Source organism: Ixodes scapularis, unplaced genomic scaffold, assembly GCF_016920785.2.
Source record: "Ixodes scapularis isolate PalLabHiFi unplaced genomic scaffold, ASM1692078v2 PGA_scaffold43__4_contigs__length_2004386, whole genome shotgun sequence".
Taxonomy (NCBI): domain Eukaryota; kingdom Metazoa; phylum Arthropoda; class Arachnida; order Ixodida; family Ixodidae; genus Ixodes; species Ixodes scapularis.
In genome coordinates, this window is record NW_024609872.1 from 1326797 (window position 1) to 1350455 (window position 23659).

General features: G+C 48.9%; 1 protein-coding gene across 1 annotated transcript in view; it reads right to left on the reverse strand.

Moving 5' to 3' along the window:
- LOC8052228 (integrin alpha-PS1) overlaps positions 1-23659 on the reverse strand; it is a 231228-nt gene that overhangs the window by 54076 nt on the left and 153493 nt on the right. The window contains exon 2 of the mRNA XM_040208078.3: positions 2636-2766. Within this exon, the coding sequence (XP_040064012.1) occupies positions 2636-2766 (131 nt within the window). The remainder of the gene's footprint in view (positions 1-2635; positions 2767-23659) is intronic.

Below are 23659 nucleotides of genomic sequence, written 5' to 3' on the forward strand. Positions count from 1 at the left end.
CACTGCTACGAGGCGCGGGGAGCGAACAGACACGACGCAAGAGAGGTCGAGTAACTGTGGGATTAGCTCCGAATAGTGGCGTTTCTTTGTATTCCGAAGCTCAAAGAGACTTGACGCATTTGAAGAAAGGGCTTGTCCCCGCTTCTCTCCAATGTAGGAATTCTTGCCCACTACAGGAGGTGCACACACTGCTCCTTTTACGGTGCAGGCGATAGAACCCCTAACAACGACGCTCACGCCGGATGGGCTGCTCGTGTATCACTCGAAGCGCGTTAACCCACCCCCGCGCCTGCGTTCACGCCGCTTCGCGGTGACGGTGTGCGGCTGCTAATTACAAATCTATTAACCCACCTAGCCCCCCCACCCCCCGTACACGCCGCTTTGCGGCGTCCGGTCGGCAACCCAAGCCCCGCTGCCCCCCATGCACTTCCGTAAATAGAGTCGATACGATTTAGTTTAGCGATGTTTCGTCAACAACATTCGTTTTTTTAGTGTTAATGGTAAAAAAGAAATGTAAATATCGCCAAATGCCTCGACAAAACAAAATGTTCGAGAAAAAAAATAAAAAGAAGTAAGCCGGCCCACACCATAAATAGAACCCGGGTCTGACACGTATGAGGCAGACATCTCACCACTAAGTTACGCTACCTCTTCGGAAACTCGCATTGCATCCGCTGCCTATGTTGACGGCGGCAGCGCCTATCTCCAAGCAAGCAAGCAAAACTTTATTTTGTGTATTGGCCTACGTCCTGGTCTGGACGGCCCGTCCGGCCCATGTCTCGCGGATGGATTCCGTTAGGTTACCGTGTAGCCTTGTTCGTGGAGCAAGGCTTTACGAACCAGCCAATCCGGCGTGCGTGAGCACCGTTGCTAGGGTTTGTATCGCCTGCGCGTTAAAAATATGCCCGCGCGGGTCGGGGGGCAGTGCCCTTGGTATTCCTTGGGCGCCGCCGGCCTGTGTCTGCTCTGCCCAGTGGCGGCCGTTTCAGGGGGGGCAAAACGCATGCCTTGCCCCCCCACTCTGAGAACTGGGGGGGCAAGTGCCCCCCTTGCCCCCCCGGTTGGTACGCCCATGGACTGGCCTAAGCCATTTTGGAGCACCTTTCGGAGCAGCTAAAACAGTGTTCGACAAAATTTAACTGAAGTTCGAATGTCGTGCGCATGCCCGAAATTTTGAAAACGAGTTGACGCCGCATGGACGGAAAACGTGCAATATTTGTTGGATATATTGTTTCATAGCTTCAGATAATAAACTAATAAAACTCCATTCCATATTTAGGGTTCGACACTGTCGAAGCTACTGGCGCAAGCATGTGGTTTCAAATTCCCTATTTCCACGAGAGAGCGCGCACATCAAACACTAATAGCGTTCACTGCACTCGTACCCACGCCTGACCACTGCATGCCAGCGTGGAGCAGGTTCGCTTCGGCCGGCACTACACGAGTGGCTGCACTCTCTGAGTTCGCTTCGGCGCCAACACTCCACGCTTGCATGCACTCGCTGCGCCGAGAAAATTGAGGGTGCGCCAAGATGCAATCCCGTCATGCCTCGCTCAGACGAGAAGCGGGAGCAGATGACGGGGGTTCATCTGCTACGTTGTGTCATTTGCACAAAAAAAAAAAAAGTTTTTGCTAGAACTTGCATTTCGCGGGCAACGGAATCAAATGCGGAATCGTGAGCGTCAGCTATTTCATGAATGAAGCAATAGACAGCCCGTGCTTTATTTCCAAGTCTCGAATCGCTCTGTCGCCGTGCAGACGCTGAAATCTACCAGTGCGTAAAAATAGACTCAGGAGAAACATATAACAGCGGCCGCGAGTTCTCTCTCACGGTGAAAAGTTAAACATTTGTCGACAAAGCTCCCCTAGCAGAAACCTGTGACGTGTTCAGTCAACATCCGGGAAAATTAAACATGGCGACTTTACCCAAAGCTTGGGCGAATCATGTTTAACGTTCCCCTGCGTCAGCTATCTAGCCCCGTCGAATTTGGTTTGAGAAAGCTCTCGATCTAAAAGTTTTTTCTCTCTCTCAACGCCCTCACCGAGGCTAAAATTTGATCCACCAGTAAACGACGATCGAAATCGAAAATCCCACGAAAGGTATTGCTGGATATTCTAACGGAGTTTTAAGACGTATCCTTTCCGTGGTTCACGGATAATACCACGCTTAATAAGCTTCTGCGAGAAAAGTATCATCAGTTTTCTCCAGTGTAAACGCCAGCTGTTTTGTAGTAAGCTGGTCGCGGAAACTTACGCCCTATGTAAATATAGCTTTACAACAGCAGAGTTGCTCGAAGCCATCGCAAATGCCAACTATACGTTGCAGCAACCAACGTCAATAATAAAAAAAAAAAAAAAAAAAAAAAGAACGATGTCAGCGACTGCCTTTTCCCATCCCCACCCATCACGTCGAACAGAAAGTCACTAGTTTCGGTTAAGATCGGTACTCTCACTACCACATGGCGACAGCATCAGTCTGTTCTGCACTCGGTGCATTTGGCAAGTTAGTTCGAGGCCGGTTCTCGTGCAGTGCGATGCATTCTGGGAGAGAACTCGCACGGTGCCTCAGTTTTCAGAATTCCGCTACGAATTGAGGAAACGCACATTGTGCGCATTTTGCAAAGAGGTGTGTTACCCGTCTTTTCTTCCTCGATGGGTATCTGCTTGCAGTCCTGCAGCCAGGTGGTCATGGGGCACTTGTACACGGCCCCGGAGCGGTTCGTGCCCGGCTGGCTCGTCTGCGCCCGGGGAGCGCCCACCAGGAGCCTGGAGGAGGGAAGACAGAAGGACGGCATGGTCACCTTTTTGTTTTCACTGCTACTGCGCTCCGCTTCAAGCCAAAGCTACGATCGAACCAATCAAGCAGCACCAAAAGTGGATCGTCCTGACGCTTTTCGTCTTTGTGCCTTTTCTACCACGGGCAAAACCAATCCCTCATCAGATCAAACTCAGTTTCGAAAGCTAGAGACCCCTCTCAAGTTTGTTCCTTTCCCTAAACCAGAAAACAAAGTAACCGTTCGACTTTCATGGACAGTTCTGGCTCGAACTGGACGTCCACGAGCTTCGTTGCCAGATGCGGTTTACGACTAATATTAAACCTCCAAACGTGCAAAAAAAAAAAAAAACTACGGCCGGATTTGGAAGTTTTGCTTCACTGCACAACAGCCGTGCAAATGGCGAAGCCCAGAAACCAACGTTACTAAAACACTCAGTTGGGAAACTCCCATAGAGACAGCTTTGAAACAATGGCCCCAATCTGTCTCCGAGCACCGAGCTAATGACGAACACAACGCCACCATTTCTCCCGCAGCGGCCACTCGAAGAACTGCACGTGACTTCTATTTTGGCTTTAAGAACAGATACAGCGGTAGAGGTTACAGGGGTGCCACCCCCCTCTCCCCGGCGGACGCGCCGCGTTGAGCTCATGAAGTTAAAATGCACCTAGGGCGGGACGTGCTACCTGAAAGGCCCGCTGAGGCATGGTTGTTTAAAAACAATATTAATTGTGCCGCAAAACCCTGCAAACTAAAGATGATAAAAACATCACGCGCCCATCATTTAGTACTAAACTCCAATAAATTTCATACAAAAAGAGTATTTTCCGTTTGTTTTTACGCAAAAACAGGCTTTCAAAAAGCTCGAAGTGACCATAGTACAGACAAACGATAAAGAGTGGCGCTGTTGTCGCATTTAGCTCGGTCTCGGTGGACGCCAGCGGCCCAGGTTTCGACGGCGAGTTTCCCAACTGAGTGTTTTAGTAACGTTGCCAGAAACATTCGCGTCGGCCAATGGCGATACAGTTTTCGAAAATAAATTGGGACGGTTTTTTAGCGTAAGTATTGCAAGACATCGCTGAGTACGAAGGATGTGGCAAAAAGATGCCGTATAGGTCAGGCAGAACTGACGTAAGTTATTACAAAGAAGTCTTCAGCCGCACAACGCTCTCCCTGCTGCGACTGCACTGCAGTCACATTGAAGGTTGTTGTTTTCCTCCTTTCCCGCACCTTCGAGAGTTCCATTACGGAGCCAAGCTGGCACTATAACCACGCTCGGATTACTTATCATTTTTATCGGAAAGCTCCAACGCCACCGAAGGTTGTTATGGAGACCAAAGAAGCTATACTCGCACGGAAATATGTCCCGAACTAGGCTTCCTCTATGGAAGGCTCCGCGAGGAACAGCTCCAAAAATGTGATTGATGAACGCCGTCCCGTCTTCGCAATACGCAATATTGCCCGCGTTGCATTCATCGAACAAGCAACAACAACAAAAGCGCCGACCAACGGCCCTCGGTTTCTCTAGGTCTCGTGAAAAATGAGCGTCGCGCAGACTTTTCACGCGGCAAATTTACACTATATAATGCCGACCCCCCGAGCCAGCAGAAAAGAAAGGTCTCCTAAACGTGCCACCAAATTAACTGTAAAGCGCGTTGGTAAAATGTACACAAAAAGAATAAGCTCGGGATAAGGGACGACGAAATATCTGCTCGCCGTCCCGATTGTCCCGAGCCTGTTTTACGGCCGCATTCTTAAACGCTACTCGACTCTAACTGCACTCAGTCGAGTGGAGGCCAAATGTACACCTCCACCCCAGAGGCATTCGGCTTCACAGACGCTTCTCGGCGATTCCTCCGCGGAGCAATTCCCGGAGATGTCGTACTCCACTCCACAGTTCCCGAGGATGTCTGGAGACGATCGAGATTATACCCACACGTTTCGTCTAAAACATAATTTTGGTGCAAAGTGTGAATATGTCTGTTCGTTATGTTTCAAAGAATCTGCTTTACAAGCACTGAATTGGTGCGTTTCAAGCTATTCTCTAGCCAGCGTGAAATGTTTGGTTGCTTTATCGTTAAAACAAACACAGGAGCTATCTAGTCTAGTCTGGCAACAGTGTGGGTAAAATAACAGCTGTCAGTTTTTCCTCTTCCGAATTCGACTAAGCATCACGCCTTTTCGCGTACTGGTCTCTTAGAAGAGGGGCGTTCTGCATTGCGTTGTTTTAACTGGATGCTGCTAATTAGCCCAGTTCTCATCTTCGGCATGCCCCAAAATGCAACCGTAAAAAAAAAAAAAAAAAAAAATGAAAACAGCAAGCAGTGGTGCCCACTTGACGATATGGCTCAGATATTTTATGTATTTGTGCTGGCGTGAATCCACAATCATGTGGCACTAACAGCACAGTGAATGTGCCAGTGTACAGTGAACCCCACATATTCAAAATGCTAATTTCAGTGCGACCTTTGAATTTAATTAATTATTTATTTATTTCGATAGTTTGTACGTGCGCATTCTTTCCGTGTCAGGTAAACAAGAAAGTGTCGGAAGAGAGGAAAGAACACAACGGTCGCAACTTTTCATTGTCTGACAGCTTAATTAACGTTTCTATCGACAAAGGCCGCTCCCTTATCGGCAGCGACTTTTGATAGCCACCTCAGAATTGGTTCAACACATTTTTTGACAGATGTGAACTAATAACTGAAATTACAAGTCGCTATGATTTTCTTTTTTTCTTTTTTTAAATTATTGAAGTTTTGAACTTGGTCCGAGGCGCTGAGAGGCTCTGCTGGCAACGCTCAAAACGTAATATAAAAAAAAAAAAAAAAAAAAAAAAATCGGTGTTTTTTTTTAGGCTAGGTGGCGCAAGCTACCGCCCGTTATCATCCACGTTGCAATATGGGGCAATACAGCTCGTTCTCAGCCGGTTAAACTAGGTATGATGGTGTGAAATTAATGCTAAACAAGCTCAAGGCAGCAAAAAAAAAAAAAAAAAATAACACGAGTAAGTTACCTAGTTTTTGTGCGCTGGATTCACACGTTTTACAACGTATGACGTCACCCCCCTGGAGCGCGCGGGAACATTTGAATGTTGGTTTTGGCATCAGGTTCATTCGCCGACTTCTCGATAGCTATTTTGAATCTAGAGATAATAGGAAGCAGGCCGGAAAGAAGAGCCAAGCCTGGGTATTCCGGAAATGTGTTTGGGTAGCGGATTCCGTCAGAGAGCCCACCCGACAGGCGCTCCCACGCACCGCTTCGAGCGTCGTTTGCGAACACTTCCGGACTCGGTGGGCGATCTCCTTGAAGACCACAGATGAAGTCAACTGACCCATCGGGCGTGTCAGTCCTTCTGACAGTCGCCCCTTTCCTCGGCCTGCTTCGATACGTCCTAAGGCACCTGGTCTAAGTGCAGCAAATGAAGGAGGCGAAGGGGATCGGCAGCAAATCGGCGCAGCGCCAGCTGTCTTGCGTCGGCGCCAGAGCGGCCTGCAGCGTCTCACAACCAACCCGATGGCGGCAGGCGGCGACGCCGAGACGCAAGCGTCGGTGCCGCTTGCCGCGTAATCTCGTCGGTTCCGTTTGGGGCGGGGATCTAGTAACGATGGCGTAATGCCTTGTCTTTTATGTAATACTGTCATAGCATATATCCATGCAAAGCTTTAGAAAGGCTGCAGTTTTCGGTCTCTAATCTACTTTAAATCTTTGTGCTGCTTCTTCGCTCGACGAGTAAAGCAACTGCCAACGATGTGTGCAAAACACACGCACGCACGCAGGCACGCACGTAGACGCACACAAACACACACGCGCGCGCACACGCACGCACACACACACACACACACACACACACACACACACACACACACACACATATATATATATATATATATATATATATATATATATATATATATATATATATATATATATAAAACCGCAATGTACTGCGTGGTACGTAATGCGGTTTATTTTATTATTTTTGTCTTCGTACGGTTGCACCTTACATCTGAACGGTATCTCCAAGGTCCCGAACAAAAAGCAGATCCGGGATTCACGAGCAAACGCACACACGCACAAGAAACAAATGGGGGCGAACACTACTCAGAGTAGCGGGCGACACGACTCAAAGTAGCAGACGACAGCGCTGCAGAACTCACGGATGACAGCGCTAGCCACCGCCACTCTGTACTCCAAATAGGCTAAAGCAAATAAAACAATCAAAGTAAGAAAAAAAAAAAAAAGGAGCAGCTGGAACGGAAGATTACGATGGCCGCAGCTCTCCTCCGCAGTCATAGCGAGTTATAAACAAACAGAATATCCGCTGGGCGTCTATTTTGGACATGGCCCTCGAATTCCGACGCTTTCGCCGGCTAAATTCGGTCCGGCACCGCACTGACCCGGTCAGAAGGCTCCCTTTCCTGTTCCTCCTCCTTGACTCTTGGCGTCATTCGAACTATTTTCTATGTGGATGTGACAAACTCGCCAATCAACTAAAATAAGAAAAAAAAAAGTTTTGAATTACAGACACAGCGTAACCGGCTAACTTCATTGCAGCAGACGAAACCAAAACAACGTGCGTGTGCAAAGAAAGGTCCAACGGGTCTCGTAACAACAGCATAAAGCGGAAATTTCGCTTAGCGCATTAAGAACAAATTATAAAATTAAAATGCAGACGTTTCGTATCGTATTCTGTAGTCATGGATTATTTTCCAATTTGCCCCAAGCTAAACCTTTCTTTAATAAACGTCCGGGAACACTGTTCAAAAGGTCGAACTTCTACAATTTTGCCAAATGCAGAACCATAAAGATTATTCCGACAGATTCCACTGACTGATTCAACGGATATTCAAACTGAAGCACAGAGCCTGAACCACTAATTGCATGGTTGTACTTTTAGCAAAATGGTAAAAGCAGTAAAAGTTCGACTTTTACAGGTTTTGCCGGTTTTGCCGCACCTTGTTTACTCCTTAGTTTGTACGAAAGCCCCAAGATGGCGCCACCGGTTCAGCCTATTGTTGCAGACGACCTTCAAACTGTAGCAGGCAGCCGAAAAAAAAAAAGAAAAAAAACGGTAGCGCCCGAAAGAAAACACAGTGTGGATCCCCGCCGACCAAAAACGCGGGGCAGGGACTAGCTTAATGAATGTAGCGACTCCGACCCGCCACGCCACGCCACCTCCGAAAAGTTACAACTCGGAGATCGCTTTTAGAAGCGGCGAGAATAGCGGCGGAAGCCCCGCCCTTGGAGCACCAAACCACCTTGGCGGCAGCAGCCGCGCTGGCCAGTCTACCGGCGACCTTGAGACGCGTTTCCTGGTTTCATTTTTCAAATTATTACCCATAACCCCCGCCGAGCACTCGTCGCATCACGCTAGCCTGACAGGCTCCCGCCCAAGTTGCGTAATCCGGTACCGCAGCTCTTGTCGTTGCCAGTTGTGCGAGTCATTTTGTACAGCCTCTTGGAGCAGCCAAAAGTCCATTATGGAGCAGCAAAAAGTACACACAAGCACACACTTCATTTTGATTCATACCAACGTGAATATTACATGTAGGGCTCCGTGTTTTCGGATAAATCCGAAAAAAACTCCGAAAAACACCAACGGTAAAATTTTGGTCAATCGGTTTTATCCGATTAACTCCGAAATTTGATGTGTCGACGCCCCCCCCCCCCCCCCCCCCCCTTTCCAATAAACTAAATAAAGACGGAATTTTATGATTAAGTTTGATCAGCATGCAGGGCCTATCTATGGTCCCGAAAAAATGCCACCACAGTTATCTTTCAAATCTCCGTTCATTGACGAAAGGGGTCTTAAGACCCGTCCACACTCTTGCGACCGAGTACGACTGAGAGAGACGAGATCTCTTACAACTTCTTAAATGTTTTTAGAATGAGGGAACATACCAACGAGGTATAGGGCATTAGAGTGATAAACTGGCAGCTGAAAGTGACCCCCAATTGACCGCCGCCATGTTGTACAATTTTGACCACAAGACACGTGACAAGGCCAAATCTATGACGTAACCAGACCAAATCTCTGGCGTCAACGATAAGATGGCAGCGCCCAGTGCGTGTCGGAAGCGTTATGGGCGTTGATCGGAGTGTGTGGATTTCGTGAGCGGAATTCGGTTTTTGAGGGTTTTGTGTGCTCTCCCGCGTAGGAATAACGTGAAGTACGAGGGAATGAGGCTTTTCTTTTTTATTTAATTCAGAGTAAGCCAGATTCGGTCCCGTGCTTCTCGTACGGGCTCGGATCACTACCTCGGACATCGCTCGGTCGTTCGAGTTTAATTAAAATATCCGCAATCGTTAACCACGGGAGCTCCTCCATAATCGTTGAGTCGAAGGATACGTCGAACCCATCCGGAACGCGGAGTCTAAAGGTATGTAGGACGTAACCAGAACGCGGAGTTCTAACGGTACGGCGGACGTGCCCGGGCAATTTTCTTAGCTCGACCGTCAAGATTCGCATTTGAAGCAGCGAGTGAAGTGTTGAAATCTCCGAACTGCTCGGTGCTGACCTAACTACGGACCACTTCACTATGTGATCCGTAGTGACGTGAAAAAGACCGACGGCGGTCACTCCGGGCGGACGGCGGCTCCCGGCCGCCTGCCGGGTGCCTTCTGTGAAGGGACCACAGTCGTGTAAGCAGTACTGTACCAGCTTCTCTTATAGTTATGTTGTTCTCGAGCAGCTTCCCGATCACTAAACCCCGCAAACGCGTGCCGAAATTTCAAAAGGTGTCTGCATGCCAACCTGGAAAGCCTTGAACTCCCAGGGAATTTCGGATCATCTGGGAAAGTCAGGGAATCATTCAAAAAGTGGGCTAAATAAGGGAAGACGACTAGTGAAAGCGGCATGGCGGTTGCTCGTCGGCACGGCCATGCTGAATGACATTGCCGAAATGTCATCCTTCGACTCAAACTCAACGAATTTGATCAAAATAGTCAGGGAAAAACTTGAAAAAGTCGGGGAATTTGAAATCAGTAGTTTGTTAGACACAATGTTTGATTTTCTTGGCACTCCACGCGTTTTTACACACGACAGGCACACGCCCGTGTATCACACGGCAGCCAGGCCAAGCGGCTGCCAGCCACTTGTGCAAGGTCGATAAGACGCAAGCGTGGAACGCTTTCGGACTGCTGTAAATACACCAGCGGGAGCGTCCGGCCGCAGTCCGACTGCCTACGCTAGGACACCCGACACAGACTCCGCGTCCTGGGTACGTCTGACGTATCTTTAGATTTTGCATCCTAGGTACGTCAGACCTATCTTTAGACACAGCGCCTGATAATAGTAGTGAATAGGGTCACGTTCAGTGCGCAAGTCACTTTATTACACTCGGAGAGCGGAATTCCATTCCCGTTGCGCAGGTAGTTCCCGAGCTAGGCATGCACTTGAAGACTATGTTTCACTCTTTCATAAAGCAAGCCTTGCGGGACCCCTCCGCCCTTGTGCACCCATTCGCAGGTCAAGTCGCCTTTCCTCACGTAACTCCCGCAGGTTCAGTGAGTTGCCGAGCCACTGCAGCCCTGGCGTCGCTCGGTACATACAAGAGGCGGCTCACGTCGGTCGTCCAGCAGCGTACTGGAGGGACGCAAAGCTAGCAGCCTCCTTGGTGCACGCAAGACGAGGCTGAGCAGAGCTCCAAGCTCTTCTGACGCACATGTGCACTCCAAGGAGACCGGTGTCGCACCCCGATTCCTAGAGATGTGGTCGCACTGGCAGTCTTGTCGGTCCCTGGGGGCCGTCGAGGAGTGCCAGAAAGCAAAATTCCATCCTTCTTGCGCAGGTAGTTCCCCAGCTGGTCACTTCCTTGACGACGTCGCACCCTCTCTGGAAGCAAGCTTCGGGATGCTCTTGTGCACCCATTTGCAGGTCGTGTCGCCTTTGCTCACGTAACTCCCGCAGGTCCAGCGAGTTGCCGAGCCGCTGTAGCCCCGGCGTCGCTGGTCGTGCATCCTGGTCCTGGTCGTGCATCAACCACCGCTGCCCATTTCCGCTGAGTGCTTGGGTGTGGTAGCTTGACGTGCTTTCGCAGAAAGCTGTATGCCTTTGCCGAGTAAAAATGGAGCGTGAGGGCAAACTTGCGCACATCCTCTGTACATGCGTTTTTGTTGCGCCTGACTCTTTTTAAGACGAGGTTGCGCATTGTGTTGGTGAATGCATTGTCAAGTATGTCAACTGCTGGCTTAGGAACTCTGCTCCGTGAACGCTGCTCCGTGAACTGGGGCTCAGTTCACGGAGCAGCGTGTTCAGCTTCCTAATCCTGGCCGTCTTCCGATTGATCTTCTTCTTTGCCTGTTTCAACAGTTTCCTCGCCTTCTGCAGCTTTTGCCTACTCGTGGCCAGGACCCTGTGCAGTCGTGGTGACACAGCTGCGTACGAGTGGTCACCGAAGGAAGTGTTGCGTCGCTTGAACACAGCTTCAGGGGGAGTCTCTTACGTCGTAGCCTGAGAGGGGGAAGTAACCAGCTTTACATTGCTTCCAGAACCAGCAGCAGCTTGGGCCTCTCCTGGGGTTGGCTGATCAGTCGTCGATCCAGGCTGCCTCTCTGGAGGGTGAGACCTGTCAGCAGAACAACGAGCGGTGACATTCAAGACTGCCTGTATTCCACAAGACTGTGTGCCAGGGCATGCATTCTTGGCAGGTTATACTGTGCAGTGTGATATGTGACCACACCTTTTATGCGTTGGCCAGAACTGGCACTGACCCACAAAAAGGGGGTGCTGGGAGTTCTGGCTTATGAATAGGGTTCCATGTTTTGGGTGTTTTTTAATTTGTGAGTATTACCTGGCTCAGTGAGCAAAAGAAGAGCCGTGATCAAAGGGTGCAGCCAAAAGCTGTAACCAAAAGTTGTGTCCAAATGCCGTGACCAATGCGACGCAATCTAAGGAAAAAGAAAATAAGAGAAAAACAAACAGCTGTGCTCACGTTATCATTTTCGTCATGTGACTTAATTAGTAATCACGTGATCGAACAAAAAATAAACCTAGAAATAAATTATCCCCTGCCCGGTTTCAAACCTAGGCTCTCATGATCGCAAAACTAGTGTGCTATTCATTGGGTCAACCTTGCTCATTGACGTCAATATAACTCTGCCAAAGGTAATGCTCACGCATTCTCACATCATAAAAGAAAGCTGAGGTGCTCTCGTAGTTTTATTTTTTTAAAAATGGGGGTGATTTTTTGGTGCTTATTTGTTCTCTCGAATTTTGAGCTTATCAGTGTCTTTTTTTGATATCGACTAACACTCGGAATGTCACGGTACTTATGTGGTAAAAGCAAATGCATATCTGTGGCGTTTCTAGGAGACACAACATGATATGCACTACTCATTGCTAAATGGAGCACATAAAAACAATTTCCAAAGAAAAAGAGCAGCCTCGCAGACAGTTCAGTGCGGTCGGTGTTGTGGTTCAACAAAAGTACAGACGTTTATCAAGGTTCCCTGCCGTGGAAAGTGCAATTTCTCTTCAAAGCAAGCTCAATTCGGGTTCTTTCGGTTTTTGCAGATTTCAAGAAAAATCGTTTGGAGGTCATATTTTCATGTATATCAGTATATACTGAAAACACGTAACCCACTTATGATTGAATGATTGTAAAAAGCATGCAGCATGCCATGGAGTTATTATAATGGTGGTGGTTGAAAGTGTTGCAAAGAACCTGAATGTTTTACTCGAACCTATCAACTTGATCCCAAAGATGCCACTTTTCTAGTGATTCGTTGACCACCACTTTCATATACAAGAGACACACCTTTGCAAGTTGTGCAACTAGTCGCCCGAAGTATCTGAAAACTGGAGCTTGTTACTTCCCCCTCTCAGGCTACGACGTCAGAGACTCCCCCTGAAACTGTGTTCAAGCGACGCAACACTTCCTTCGGTGACCACTCGTACGCAGCTGTGTCACCACGACTGCACAGGGTCCTGGCCACGAGTAGGCAAAAGCTGCAGAAGGCGAGGAAACTGTTGAAACAGGCAAAGAAGAAGATCAATCGGAAGACGGCCAGGATTAGGAAGCTGAACACGCTGCTCCGTGAACTGAGGAAACGACTTCCTAAGCCAGCAGTTGACATACTTGACAATGCATTCACCAACACAATGCGCAACCTCGTCTTAAAAAGAGTCAGGCGCAACAAAAACGCATGTACAGATGATGTGCGCAAGTTTGCCCTCACGCTCCATTTTTACTCGGCAAAGGCATACAGCTTTCTGCGAAAGCACGTCAAGCTACCACACCCAAGCACTCAGCGGAAATGGGCAGCGGTGGTTGATGCACGACCAGGACCAGGATGCACGACCAGCGACGCCGGGACTACAGCGGCTCGGCAACTCGCTGGACCTGCGGGAGTTACATGAGCAAAGGCGACACGACCTGCAAATGGGTGCACAAGAGCATCCCGAAGCTTGCTTCCAGAGAGGGTGCGACGTCGTCAAGGAAGTGACTAGCTGGGGAACTACCTGCGCAAGAAGGATGGAATTTTGCTTTCTGGCACTCCTCGACGGCCCCCAGGGACCGACAAGACTGCCAGTGCGACCACATCTCTAGGAATCGGAGTGCGACACCGGTCTCCTTGGAGTGCACATGTGCGTCAGAAGAGCTTGGAGCTCTGCTCAGCCTCGTCTTGCGTGCACCAAGGAGGCTGCTAGCTTTGCGTCCCTCCAGTACGCTGCTGGACGACCGACGTGAGCCACCTCTTGTATGTACCGAGCGACGCCAGGGCTGCAGTGGCTCGACAACTCACTGAACCTGCGGGAGTTACGTGAGGAAAGGCGACACGACCTGCGAATGGGTGCACAAGGGCGGAGGGGTCCCGCAAAGCTTGCTTTATAAAAGAGTGAAACATAGTCTTCAAGTGCATGCCTAGCTCAGGAACTACCTGCGCAACGGGAATGGAATTCCACCCTCCGAGTGTAATAAAGTGACTTGCGCACTGAACGTGACCCTATTCACTACTATTATCAGGCGCTGTGTCTAAAGATAGGTCTGACGTACCTAGGATGCAAAATCTAAAGATACGTCAGACGTACCCAGGACGCGGAGTCTGTGTCGGGTGTCGTAGCGTGGGCAGTCGGACTGCGGCCGGACGCTCCCGCTGGTGTATTTACAGCAGTCCGAAAGCGTTCCACGCTTGCGTCTTATCGACCTTGCATAAGTGGCTGGCAGCCGCTTGGCCTGGCTGCCGTGTGATACACGGGCGTGTGCCTGTCGTGTGTAAAAACGCGTGGAGTGCCAAGAAAATCAAACATTGTGTCTAACAAACTACTGATTTCAAATTCCCCGACTTTTTCAAGTTTTTCCCTGACTATTTTGATCAAATTCCTTGAGTTTTTGAGTCGAAGGATGACATTTCGGCAATGTCATTCAGCATGGCCGTGCCGACGAGCAACCGCCATGCCGCTTTCACTAGTCGTCTTCCCTTATTTAGCCCACTTTTTGAATGATTCCCCGACTTTCCCAGATGATCCGAAATTCCCTGGGAGTTCAAGGCTTTCCAGGTTGGCAGACACCTTTTGAAATTTCGGCACACGTTTGCGGGGTTTAGTGATCGGGAAGCTGCTCGAAAACAACATAACTATAAGAGAAGCTGGTACAGTACTGCTTACACGACTGTCGCCCCTTCACAGAAGGCACCCGGCAGGCGGCCGGGAGCCGCCGTCCGCCCGGAGTGACCGCCGTCGGTCTTTTTCACGTCACTGCGGATCACATAGTGAAGTGGTCCGTAGTAAGCTCAGCACTGAGCAGTTCGGAGATTTCAACACTTCACTCGCTGCTTCAAATGCGAATCTTGACGGTCGAGCTAAGAAAATTGCCCGGGCACGTCCGCCGTACCGTTAGAACTCCGCGTTCTGGTTACGTCCTACATACCTTTAGACTCCGCGTTCCGGATGGGTTCGACGTATCCTTCGACTCGGCGATTATGGAGGAGCTCCCGTGGTTAACGATTGCGGATATTTTAATTAAGCTCGAACGACCGAGCGATGTCCGAGGTGGTGATCCGAGCCCGTACGAGAAGCACGGGACCGAATCTGGCTTACTCTGAATTAAGTAAAAAAGAAAAGCCTCATTCCCTCGTACTTCACGTTATTCCTACGCGGGAGAGCACACAAAACCCTCAAAAACTGAATTCCGCTCACGAAATCCACACACTCCGATCAACGCCCACAACGCTTCCGACACGCACTGGGCGCTGCCATCTTATCGTTGACGCCAGAGATTTGGTCTGGTTACGTCATAGATTTGGCCTGGTCACGTGTCTAGTGGTCAAAATTGTACAACATGGCGGCGGCCAATCGGGGGTCACTTTTGCCTGATGAACGGTATACTAGTTTATCACTCTAAGGCCCTCTACCTCGTTGGAACATACTGACATTGTGGCGCCATCTATGCGGTGACCCTGGAACTGCATTTCACAAGAGCGAAGGTTTTGCGGGATTTTCGAGGTCAAATGTGCGTAATACCCATAGAAAGGCTCGTTTATAACATTGTCAAAAGTTTTTCGAGCCAAGAAAGAAAGGATACTTCTCGAGAAATAAAAAAAAATATGCCGGACCGCCGAGTTTACACTGCTTCCCAATAGATGGCGCCAGTGTGTTTTCTGGTTTAACAAGTTTTAAGAAACACAGGTTTAAGAGGTCGCAAGAGTGTGAACAAGCCTTTACCGATCATCTCGTCAAGGTTCAGAATGACATGTCATTGTGCATTCGGGCCACGACAAAAGCCCCTGTATTGGTTTCCAGTTTGGGCCATACTATTTGTGTTTTAAGAGGAAGAGAGGTTGTGTTTTTGTAACAGCTAAAGCTACATATGGATCCTAGAGATTACATAAAATTGGAACAGGGGCAGTTGAAACTTCCCTATTCCATCCTTTACCACACCACCTCGCGGGCCGCGGGGGTAGCATGGGATGAAGACGTGCTTTCCAGCGACTACCTCTACGAGTTTTTTTTTTTTTAGGTATCGACGTTTATCCAAGCCACAGATGTGTACAACTTTTGCCATGGGACAAATTAGTATGGCCAATGGCAATGGCACAAACACCAAACCCAGCTCAAGAAATCTTATTTGACATCAGGCTTATAAGCGCGTTTTATTTTTCTTTATCATTATTAATTTTTTTTTTTTTTTTTTTGCTTTTCATAAGAAACATTGCAAACTTAAGCTCCGAATTTCGGGGTTTTTGGAATTAAACAAAAATAAACTCATATAAATTTTGAATTTTCGGAAAAAAATAAACTCCGAAAACAAGGAATCCTAATTATATGTTAAGATTCGTGCGTTCGCCTATCCAACAAAAAAAACATGTAGCTTTGCCTTCACACTAGTGTGCAACGGCCGGTTTGATTTCCTCCAACATCAAACTAGCCGTTTAGTTGCACATAAAAGCACTAGGCATGGCAACAAGATGCTTATCGATGAAGGACAGTGTGGACTGCTCTTATTGATCATTTTAGGTAGGAAATAAAATGTAAACGAAATAGTATATTCCACTAAAATAATGTTACAGTAATCTTGAGCACACCGATTCATGTTTCATTTAGGTTCTAAAGGTTGCCATGAAACAAATTCTTTATTTAGATTAAAAAAAAAAAGCTTTGTCAATAATTTATGAAAATTAATGTAATTTTGCACGTAGCATGCCATAATCACAGAGATCAGAGATGGGCATGTGAACGATATGTACACCTTCCTAAAAGAATCCACCGCGTTGCACCGCCCGTCCGCAACAATTTGCGGACGGGCGGTGCAACAATTTGCGGACTTTGGCTAATTAATTGCGGGAATTGATCCCGGCCACATATAAAACGAAGGACCGAAAACTATTCTTTCCAAAAAATAAAAGAAATTGGTATCTCCGGCACCCCTCAACTCAACGTTGAAGCGGCACCAGCTTCGCCTGTGACGTCATTCGGAGTGGCGTTGGTTTCCGGTTGGGTTCTTCTGGCTTTCCGTTTCCCCAGCGCTCGCCGGCTCGCCAGGCTCGCCGCTCTCCCGCTCTCCCGTCGATTCCCGACCAACATGGCGGCGCGGTGGGCAGTCGAAGTCAAAGTCGAGGTCGAGACACCAGGAACAATAACGATACCACGATACTACGGACCACGACTTGTCCACTGTACCACGACCAACGCACTCCGACGAGCGAGGGAAAGACAAAACGTCCGGGTTGCTCGTGTAGCCGCCGTAGGCGCCACGGGCGTCGACGGATGACGGCGACGGCAGGTTCTGTTGACTTGCGGTAGATGGCGCCACAAATAGTTCATACCCTTTTAGCGGCAATATTAGGCTTTTGAAGCGTTTCTGCATGCCTAAACAACAAGATTTCTTAAACTTAACCTTAAATCAAGCTTACAATTGCCTAACACTATCACTTACAAAAACCACTCCGAATGACGTCACACCACAGGTTCCATTTGCGGCCACCATGTGGCCGCAAGTTGGGAAAAAAAGGGGTCTTTCTTCTGCGATTACGCAGCAAAATAAAGGTATTTTGGTGTATGGTGGCACTTTTTCTCTTACTTATGCCGAAGTAAACGATATAAAAAAATACAAGCTGCACATTCGTTCAGTGTTAAAATCAATGCACCGCCCCTTTAAGGTCGTTCCCAAGCTTCCTTTTCCTGCTTCACCTAAATCATGCGAATAGCCCGACTTTGAATAAGATATTGCCAGAATACCGCAGTCTATCGACAGTAATAGCCGCAGTTTAATTCGGAAATTGTTTGCAGCAAACAACTTTCACACTCACAAAGTTCTTTTTGAACTATCCCCGAACGTCCCGCTTTGGGGGAAGGCTTTCCCTTTAGCACTCAGGTGCACTGCGGCGAAGCAAGATCAGCTTAACTGCGATGCTTCCTTGGCGGCTACCGCTTCACTGTAGTACACAAGAGCGCGGTGAGAAGCGCACTCAACAAAGCTACGCCAGAGCAGACTATAGTATATACTCTGTTTCATACTTAGTGTGCAACCGTGTCAAAGCTTTTGGCGCGAGCATGGGGCTTGATCTCGTTGATCATTTGCACGCGTTCTCGCGCAAACAAAACCATAGAAGAAGCCACGCGCTCGCACCAGTAGCTTTGACAGCGTTGCACGCTAAGTGTGAAACGGAGTATAGTCTAGTCCAGACACAGCCGACTCTACCAGCTCATAGGACCAGTCTCTCAGACAGTATGAAAAGCGCAAGTCACTATTCCTTTTCCGTGGTTCAGTGATGATAGGACACGTAAACAAACAGGACGAAGACTATGACGATGCACTTTTCCCAATGCTTGATTGGTCTCATTAGCTCGTAGCGTCTGCTGCGTCAGAACTTAAACGAACTACGGAAACCCCAGAGATATTGCGAAAATTGCGAGCACTGTCAGTGTTTGACACTGACAGAGAGTTTAAATAGAATAGTATACGTCATTTGCGGCTAAAATCGAAAGTTGCGAATATTCGCGCAAGCCTACCATAACGGTCCGGACGTGCTGCGGGGCCCGAGCCATTATATTTTCAGTATGAATGAAGTGAAATCATATTTTGGCGCAATGTTGCCACAAGTTCCCTACATTTAGGCGAAATGTAGCGGGGTAAGCCCTTTGGCGCAAATGGCGCAGCAATAGGGAGTTTTCGTAGACCGCGCTGCCCCGTCCGCTAAGCGTTCCGCAACGAAGAAGTCGCTACTGCGCCTGCGCGCCGATAGCCTTGACTGTGGAGTTCCCGCTATCGTAACGGGTTGCGGAGGGCCTTGCGGGACGGCGAAAACGATCTACGAAAACTCCCTAATAACATCGCAGCGTTACGCTCGTGAAAAGCCCTCACCTCACTGCTTCCGAGGCCGTTTGCTGACGCCGTCTGAAGTCTAGACTTGCTCATGTAAACTCTCCGACACATCGTGGTGTGTTCGCTGTTTTGAAATTAATTTTTTTTTTTAACGCGAATTGCGTTTTTGTTTGTTTGTCTGGTGCTGTCCGCAGTTCCGCGTAATGCAGTTAGGAGAATTTTTTTTTTTTTCGACAGTCGAGTACATTTAACTGCGTACCGGTGGAATAGGTCCTTGCGCTCGTCCACATGTTCCGAGAAGGAAAGGTGCATTCTCGCGCCCCCCGCAGTGTTGCCAGGAGGGATCGTAGACCCCGTGGAGTTCGTCGAAAGCGGTGTTGGCGCAATTTCAGCTCGAGCGGTGTAAGGCCGCCTCATCAGAATGTGTTCTGGTTTCGAAGGCGGCGGTCACCCCGCTAGTACATGGTACAGTCCACAGACACTGTCCTAGGCCCTCGCTCGTATGGACATTGTGCAAGAGGAGAAGAAAACAAGCACGAGGGTCAAAGCTGGGGTCTGCGTCCGCAAGAGACGCATATACAGCATTGCTCCCTCTTAAAGAAAAGAAAAATCAACATTCTATTTCTTTATTGCAAAAGAAATCTACTCAGAGTTTTCGAACGCAAAACAGTTAGTTTTGAAAGTACGGCATCTGGTCCGGACCGTTAGCGCTACGGTTGGGCGGAGAATGAGTGTGGGGCGATGGGTAGTTTATTTTTTCGGTGAAAAAAATCAAAACAACGTTCCATTTTTTTTTTTTTGGGGGGGGGGGGGGGGGGGGGGGAACTGGAACATACTGGGTGGACATCAAGGCAGCTTCCTCTGAGGGCTACCCACTATCCTTCCATCGGAGCCAATCAAAACTGGACGTTTTGATGTCACCCCAACCCCCGCAAAATAAGCGGACGAACTTGCGCCCCGCATACTTTTGGCAAAGCTTCCTTTCAGAGACGCACACGACGGTGCTCGCGCCGCGGACGCACGATATGCCTGTCAATTTACTTGCTCCGTGCAACACCGCCGCGGATACTACCGCCTTCCGATTTCCCACTGCCCTTGCAGTGCGGAGAAAGAGCGAATTTTCCCCCGCTGACAGAAGACCCGCGCGGTAGTCACGCTCTTGAGGAGGAGGGGAAGGGTACTGAGGGGAAGGTATATCCTTCCTCCCTCCGCCTCACCTCCTCATCCTGTCTGCTACGCGTCGCTCCGAGCGGCGTCGCAGTCGCCTCACGAGGGTCACGTGACCTCACGGGGGTCACGTGACCCCTATGAGGCCACGTGACGAGGATGTCATCAGTGACGATGACGATGCGAATGCCGATGACGTCATCAGTGGCGTCAATGATAACGTCATCAGGGAGTATGACGATGTTGATGCCGATGACGTCATCAGTGACGTCATTTATGACGTATCAAGGACTATGAGGATGCCGATGCGGATGCCGATGACGTCATCGGTGACGTCACTGTTGACGTCATCAGTGACGATGACGATACTGATGACGTCATCAGTGACGTCACGCGTCCCATAATGCACCGCGCGGTTACGCCGACGCCGCTATGCCGGAAACGGGCGCCTAAGAGCTGCGCTCTAAAAAGACACACGTATGACACGGACAGGCGCCAACTTCCAACTGATTTATTGAAACACGAATCATCGTCAAACTCGGTTCCAATCGCCTAAACACATGCAACTGATAAAAATTCTTATCGCATCCCTCAAGAAAGAATTTGTGCTTCTTGAGGGATCTGTGTAAACCTAGCCCCAACCAAAGTTTTATTGATTCAATTAAGGATACCAAGGGTTCGCCCAAAAAACCTTTCGAGCGTTTTTTTTTTTGGCAGCAATTAAATTAACCGTGGAGAGCAGAATGCTGCAACTTTATCGAAAACTAGCCGCACTGCAGCGAAACGTGCCAGCCTTATCCGTATGCAACGAGGGAAACAATTTCACGTAGATTTCGAAACGTCGCTAGAATTCGTCGAATTGAATGGGTGACGCCAACTAGAGCGACACCTTGCCCTTTACATTTTTATTTGCGCCGCAAACCCCGTAAACAAAAAGACGATCGTTAGCGCAGTCCTGGTGAAAAGGAAGTTTTCTCCTCCCGAGACACCCTCCCGGAGTAGGATTCGGTGTCGGTGCCCGTTATCTTATCGGCCGACGCCGCCTCCACTCGCACGGAGGCTGTTTGCCCGAGCTCGCCCACTGGCCAGATAAGCTTGGACCTCGGCACCTGCGGGCACCGAGTCCGCAAGGTTCGCAACAAGGGAGTGGCGTCATGAGCAGCGAGGCGCATCGGCACCGCGCTCGCGACACGAGGACCGACGAAACAGCGTGCAAAACGCAAACTCCCGGTGCTCGTCGTGCAGGGAAGGCCCAGTGACTTGAGCGTATCTGTGTTCCTGATTAAGTTGGTGCCTTCGACTGTGCTCAGAGTTATGATGAAACGAAATAGGGATGTCACCAACTTTCGCCGAATCTGAGCTGCTCACCTTCCAACTTTTGGCTAAATCGGCCAATGGACGGATGGATGTTAATGGCTATACCCTTTGTAACGGACGGTAGCTTGCGACACCTAGCCTAAGCCTAAAACGACCAACAGTTCGACTTTTTTTAGCAATGTAACCCAACTTCGAGACAACTGCAAAATATATAAAAATATATTTTTGTAACGAAAGTTTGTTTTAAATTGTAGAAAAATTGTCACGAATGCTTATGCTATATGAAAGCGAAGACGCTTTTAATGATTTGGTTGTTCGTTAATGCGAAACAAAATACCGGATAAATAGTGCACTCCTCCTCCGCCACGGGAGTCCGATCGTTCTGGATTTCCCGCGCACGCGCAAACTAGTTGAACTTCGGTCGAACGTTCGTCGTAATTTGCGTCAAAAGTTGGAAAACACCGCGCCCCGTCGAAGTGGAATGTCAGCGGGCTCACCCCACATCCTAGCCAATCCGAGCTGTCGCGCTTGTTCGAGCCACGGGAACGGTGCTGCGCCGCTAATTAGCCTGCAGCCTGTCAATCTAGCATTTCAGATTCCCAAAGCACCTTCGAAAACCAGGCGGGGGCGAAAGAATTTTGATTTTCATTTCCGCGCATCTCGAACGCTACCGACTTTCTTTCCTCGTGTTTTTTTTTTTTTTTTAGTTTTAGTTGAGTTGTGTAGTGACAGACGAAGCCTGCCGTTGCACGAGGGCTGAAGAAAAAGGAGGGAGCGAGAAAAGGAAAGTGAAATCCTCTTGACAAAACAGGACCCCCTATTCCAAGACCCGAAAGGACGCAGGAAAATATGCTCCCCTTCCCCCCCGACCCCTCTGGTCTCTTTCACCTTGGCCACTATCTTCTTCCCTGGGCTCGCAACCGAAAAATTCCGCGCAAGGCGAAAGTGCGGTTATTTTCAGCAGCCCCAAAATCCCCACCGCCGTCCCCTTTAAAAAACAAACAAAAAAAACATTGTTTTATTTTGTTTATTTTCAGGCGAACGAACAATCGAGCCGAGAACAAGAGGTACAAAGGAAGGAGCCGTAGAATTCGAAGTAAAAACCCAAATGTTTCTAGCGCCCCAGCCATCGAAACGGCCGCCCAAGGGAGCCAGTCTGACGGAAGACGGGACTTATGACCCAGCCTAGAGCCACCAAATCTGCTGCGCTTAGAGCACCGGCACTCCGTTCCCCGACATTGTTGTGGGCGCCGCCATTTCGGTGCTTGTGCAGAGCAGACGTAAGTGTCGATCATCGTGACTCGAAAGGGCGACTTCCTCAGCGTTAGATTTGGTGTTAGGAAGCTCATGTAATACTGCTTTGCTTTGTCGCAAACTGTTCAAACATTTGTGGAGAACGGAAAAGCGTTTCCTGCAATTTCAGATAAAGCCTCAGATAACTGGCAACCATGACTTTAAGACACAATATGGCCAAATGTCGTTACTCTGAAGCGCAGCTTGTTTAGTGGCACATTACAGGAGCTTGCAGCGCTTAATAGAGACGCTCTATAAAGACGAGGCACTCCGTCTACGAAGTGCCACCGAAACTTGGCAAACGGCGAAACGGTCCCAGTGAGCCTATCAGGGGGTCGGAGGAAAGACACGGGACTGTCTCCAACCTCGCTAGTTGCGCGCAGAGCAGTCAACACACGGGCGGGAAAGAGAGGAAAGGCGCTCTTGTACGGACTTTAAGTGACACTTTTATCTTAGTTAAAAATCTATGAAGTAACGCAAAGAAACAGGAACACGATGTAAACTGGACAGGCGCTACCTTTCAACTAATTTTATTCAGGAAAAAGCGAATCATGTATACATACCCAAAGCGGCAAGACATATATCCAGCCATTAAGTCGGTATCTGATGGCGCGAAAGCTGAAGTTCCCTTCCATAAAGCACAATTTCCACTAAATGTCTACATATATGCCTCACATTATACATTGGGACACTTGTGGCTGTTCCGCGACTTCGGCAGTTAAGGATCCTGGGGAGAAGCCGAGAGACTGTTGCTCGGTACCTCCTAAAGAAGTGTTTTCTTGGTTTTTTTTCTTTTTTTATCGAGAAATGTGGGACGGTATCTGTCAGTGACACGCCAATGGACCGATGTCACCGACCGAAATGCGCAGGCGCGCGCATTCCAGAAGCATACTTAATATAGACAATTGTAGGTATGAAGCTCCGGCCGGTGCCCCACGCGTGCAAGCACGTAGCTTTGACAAGCTTGAATTTCATGGGCGTGCCCGTAAGAGCAGAAGCACGGCGCCGGCGAGTCGCTCTGCTGGAAATCGTCAAGGTACACCTTTCCAAAAAAAAAAAAGCGTTGAGGGCGCGTTTATTGCTGTTTCTGAATTACCCAAACATCAAGGAGAATGCGGGGATTGGTGTTCCAAGCGTATCACGCGCACTCCTTCCCCGTATAAAGGATTCCAAGTAAATAACCAAAATAAAGCGTTGACGAACGCCCGTGCAAGATGCCATTTGTATTAGGTATCTGCTTTAGAGAAGTTACTACTGCTGACGGCAGCAGATGCGGCGCGTGGAACATCAGGGTGATTCCACGTCAGTTAATTCATGCAATGATGGTCCGGGTCATAATAG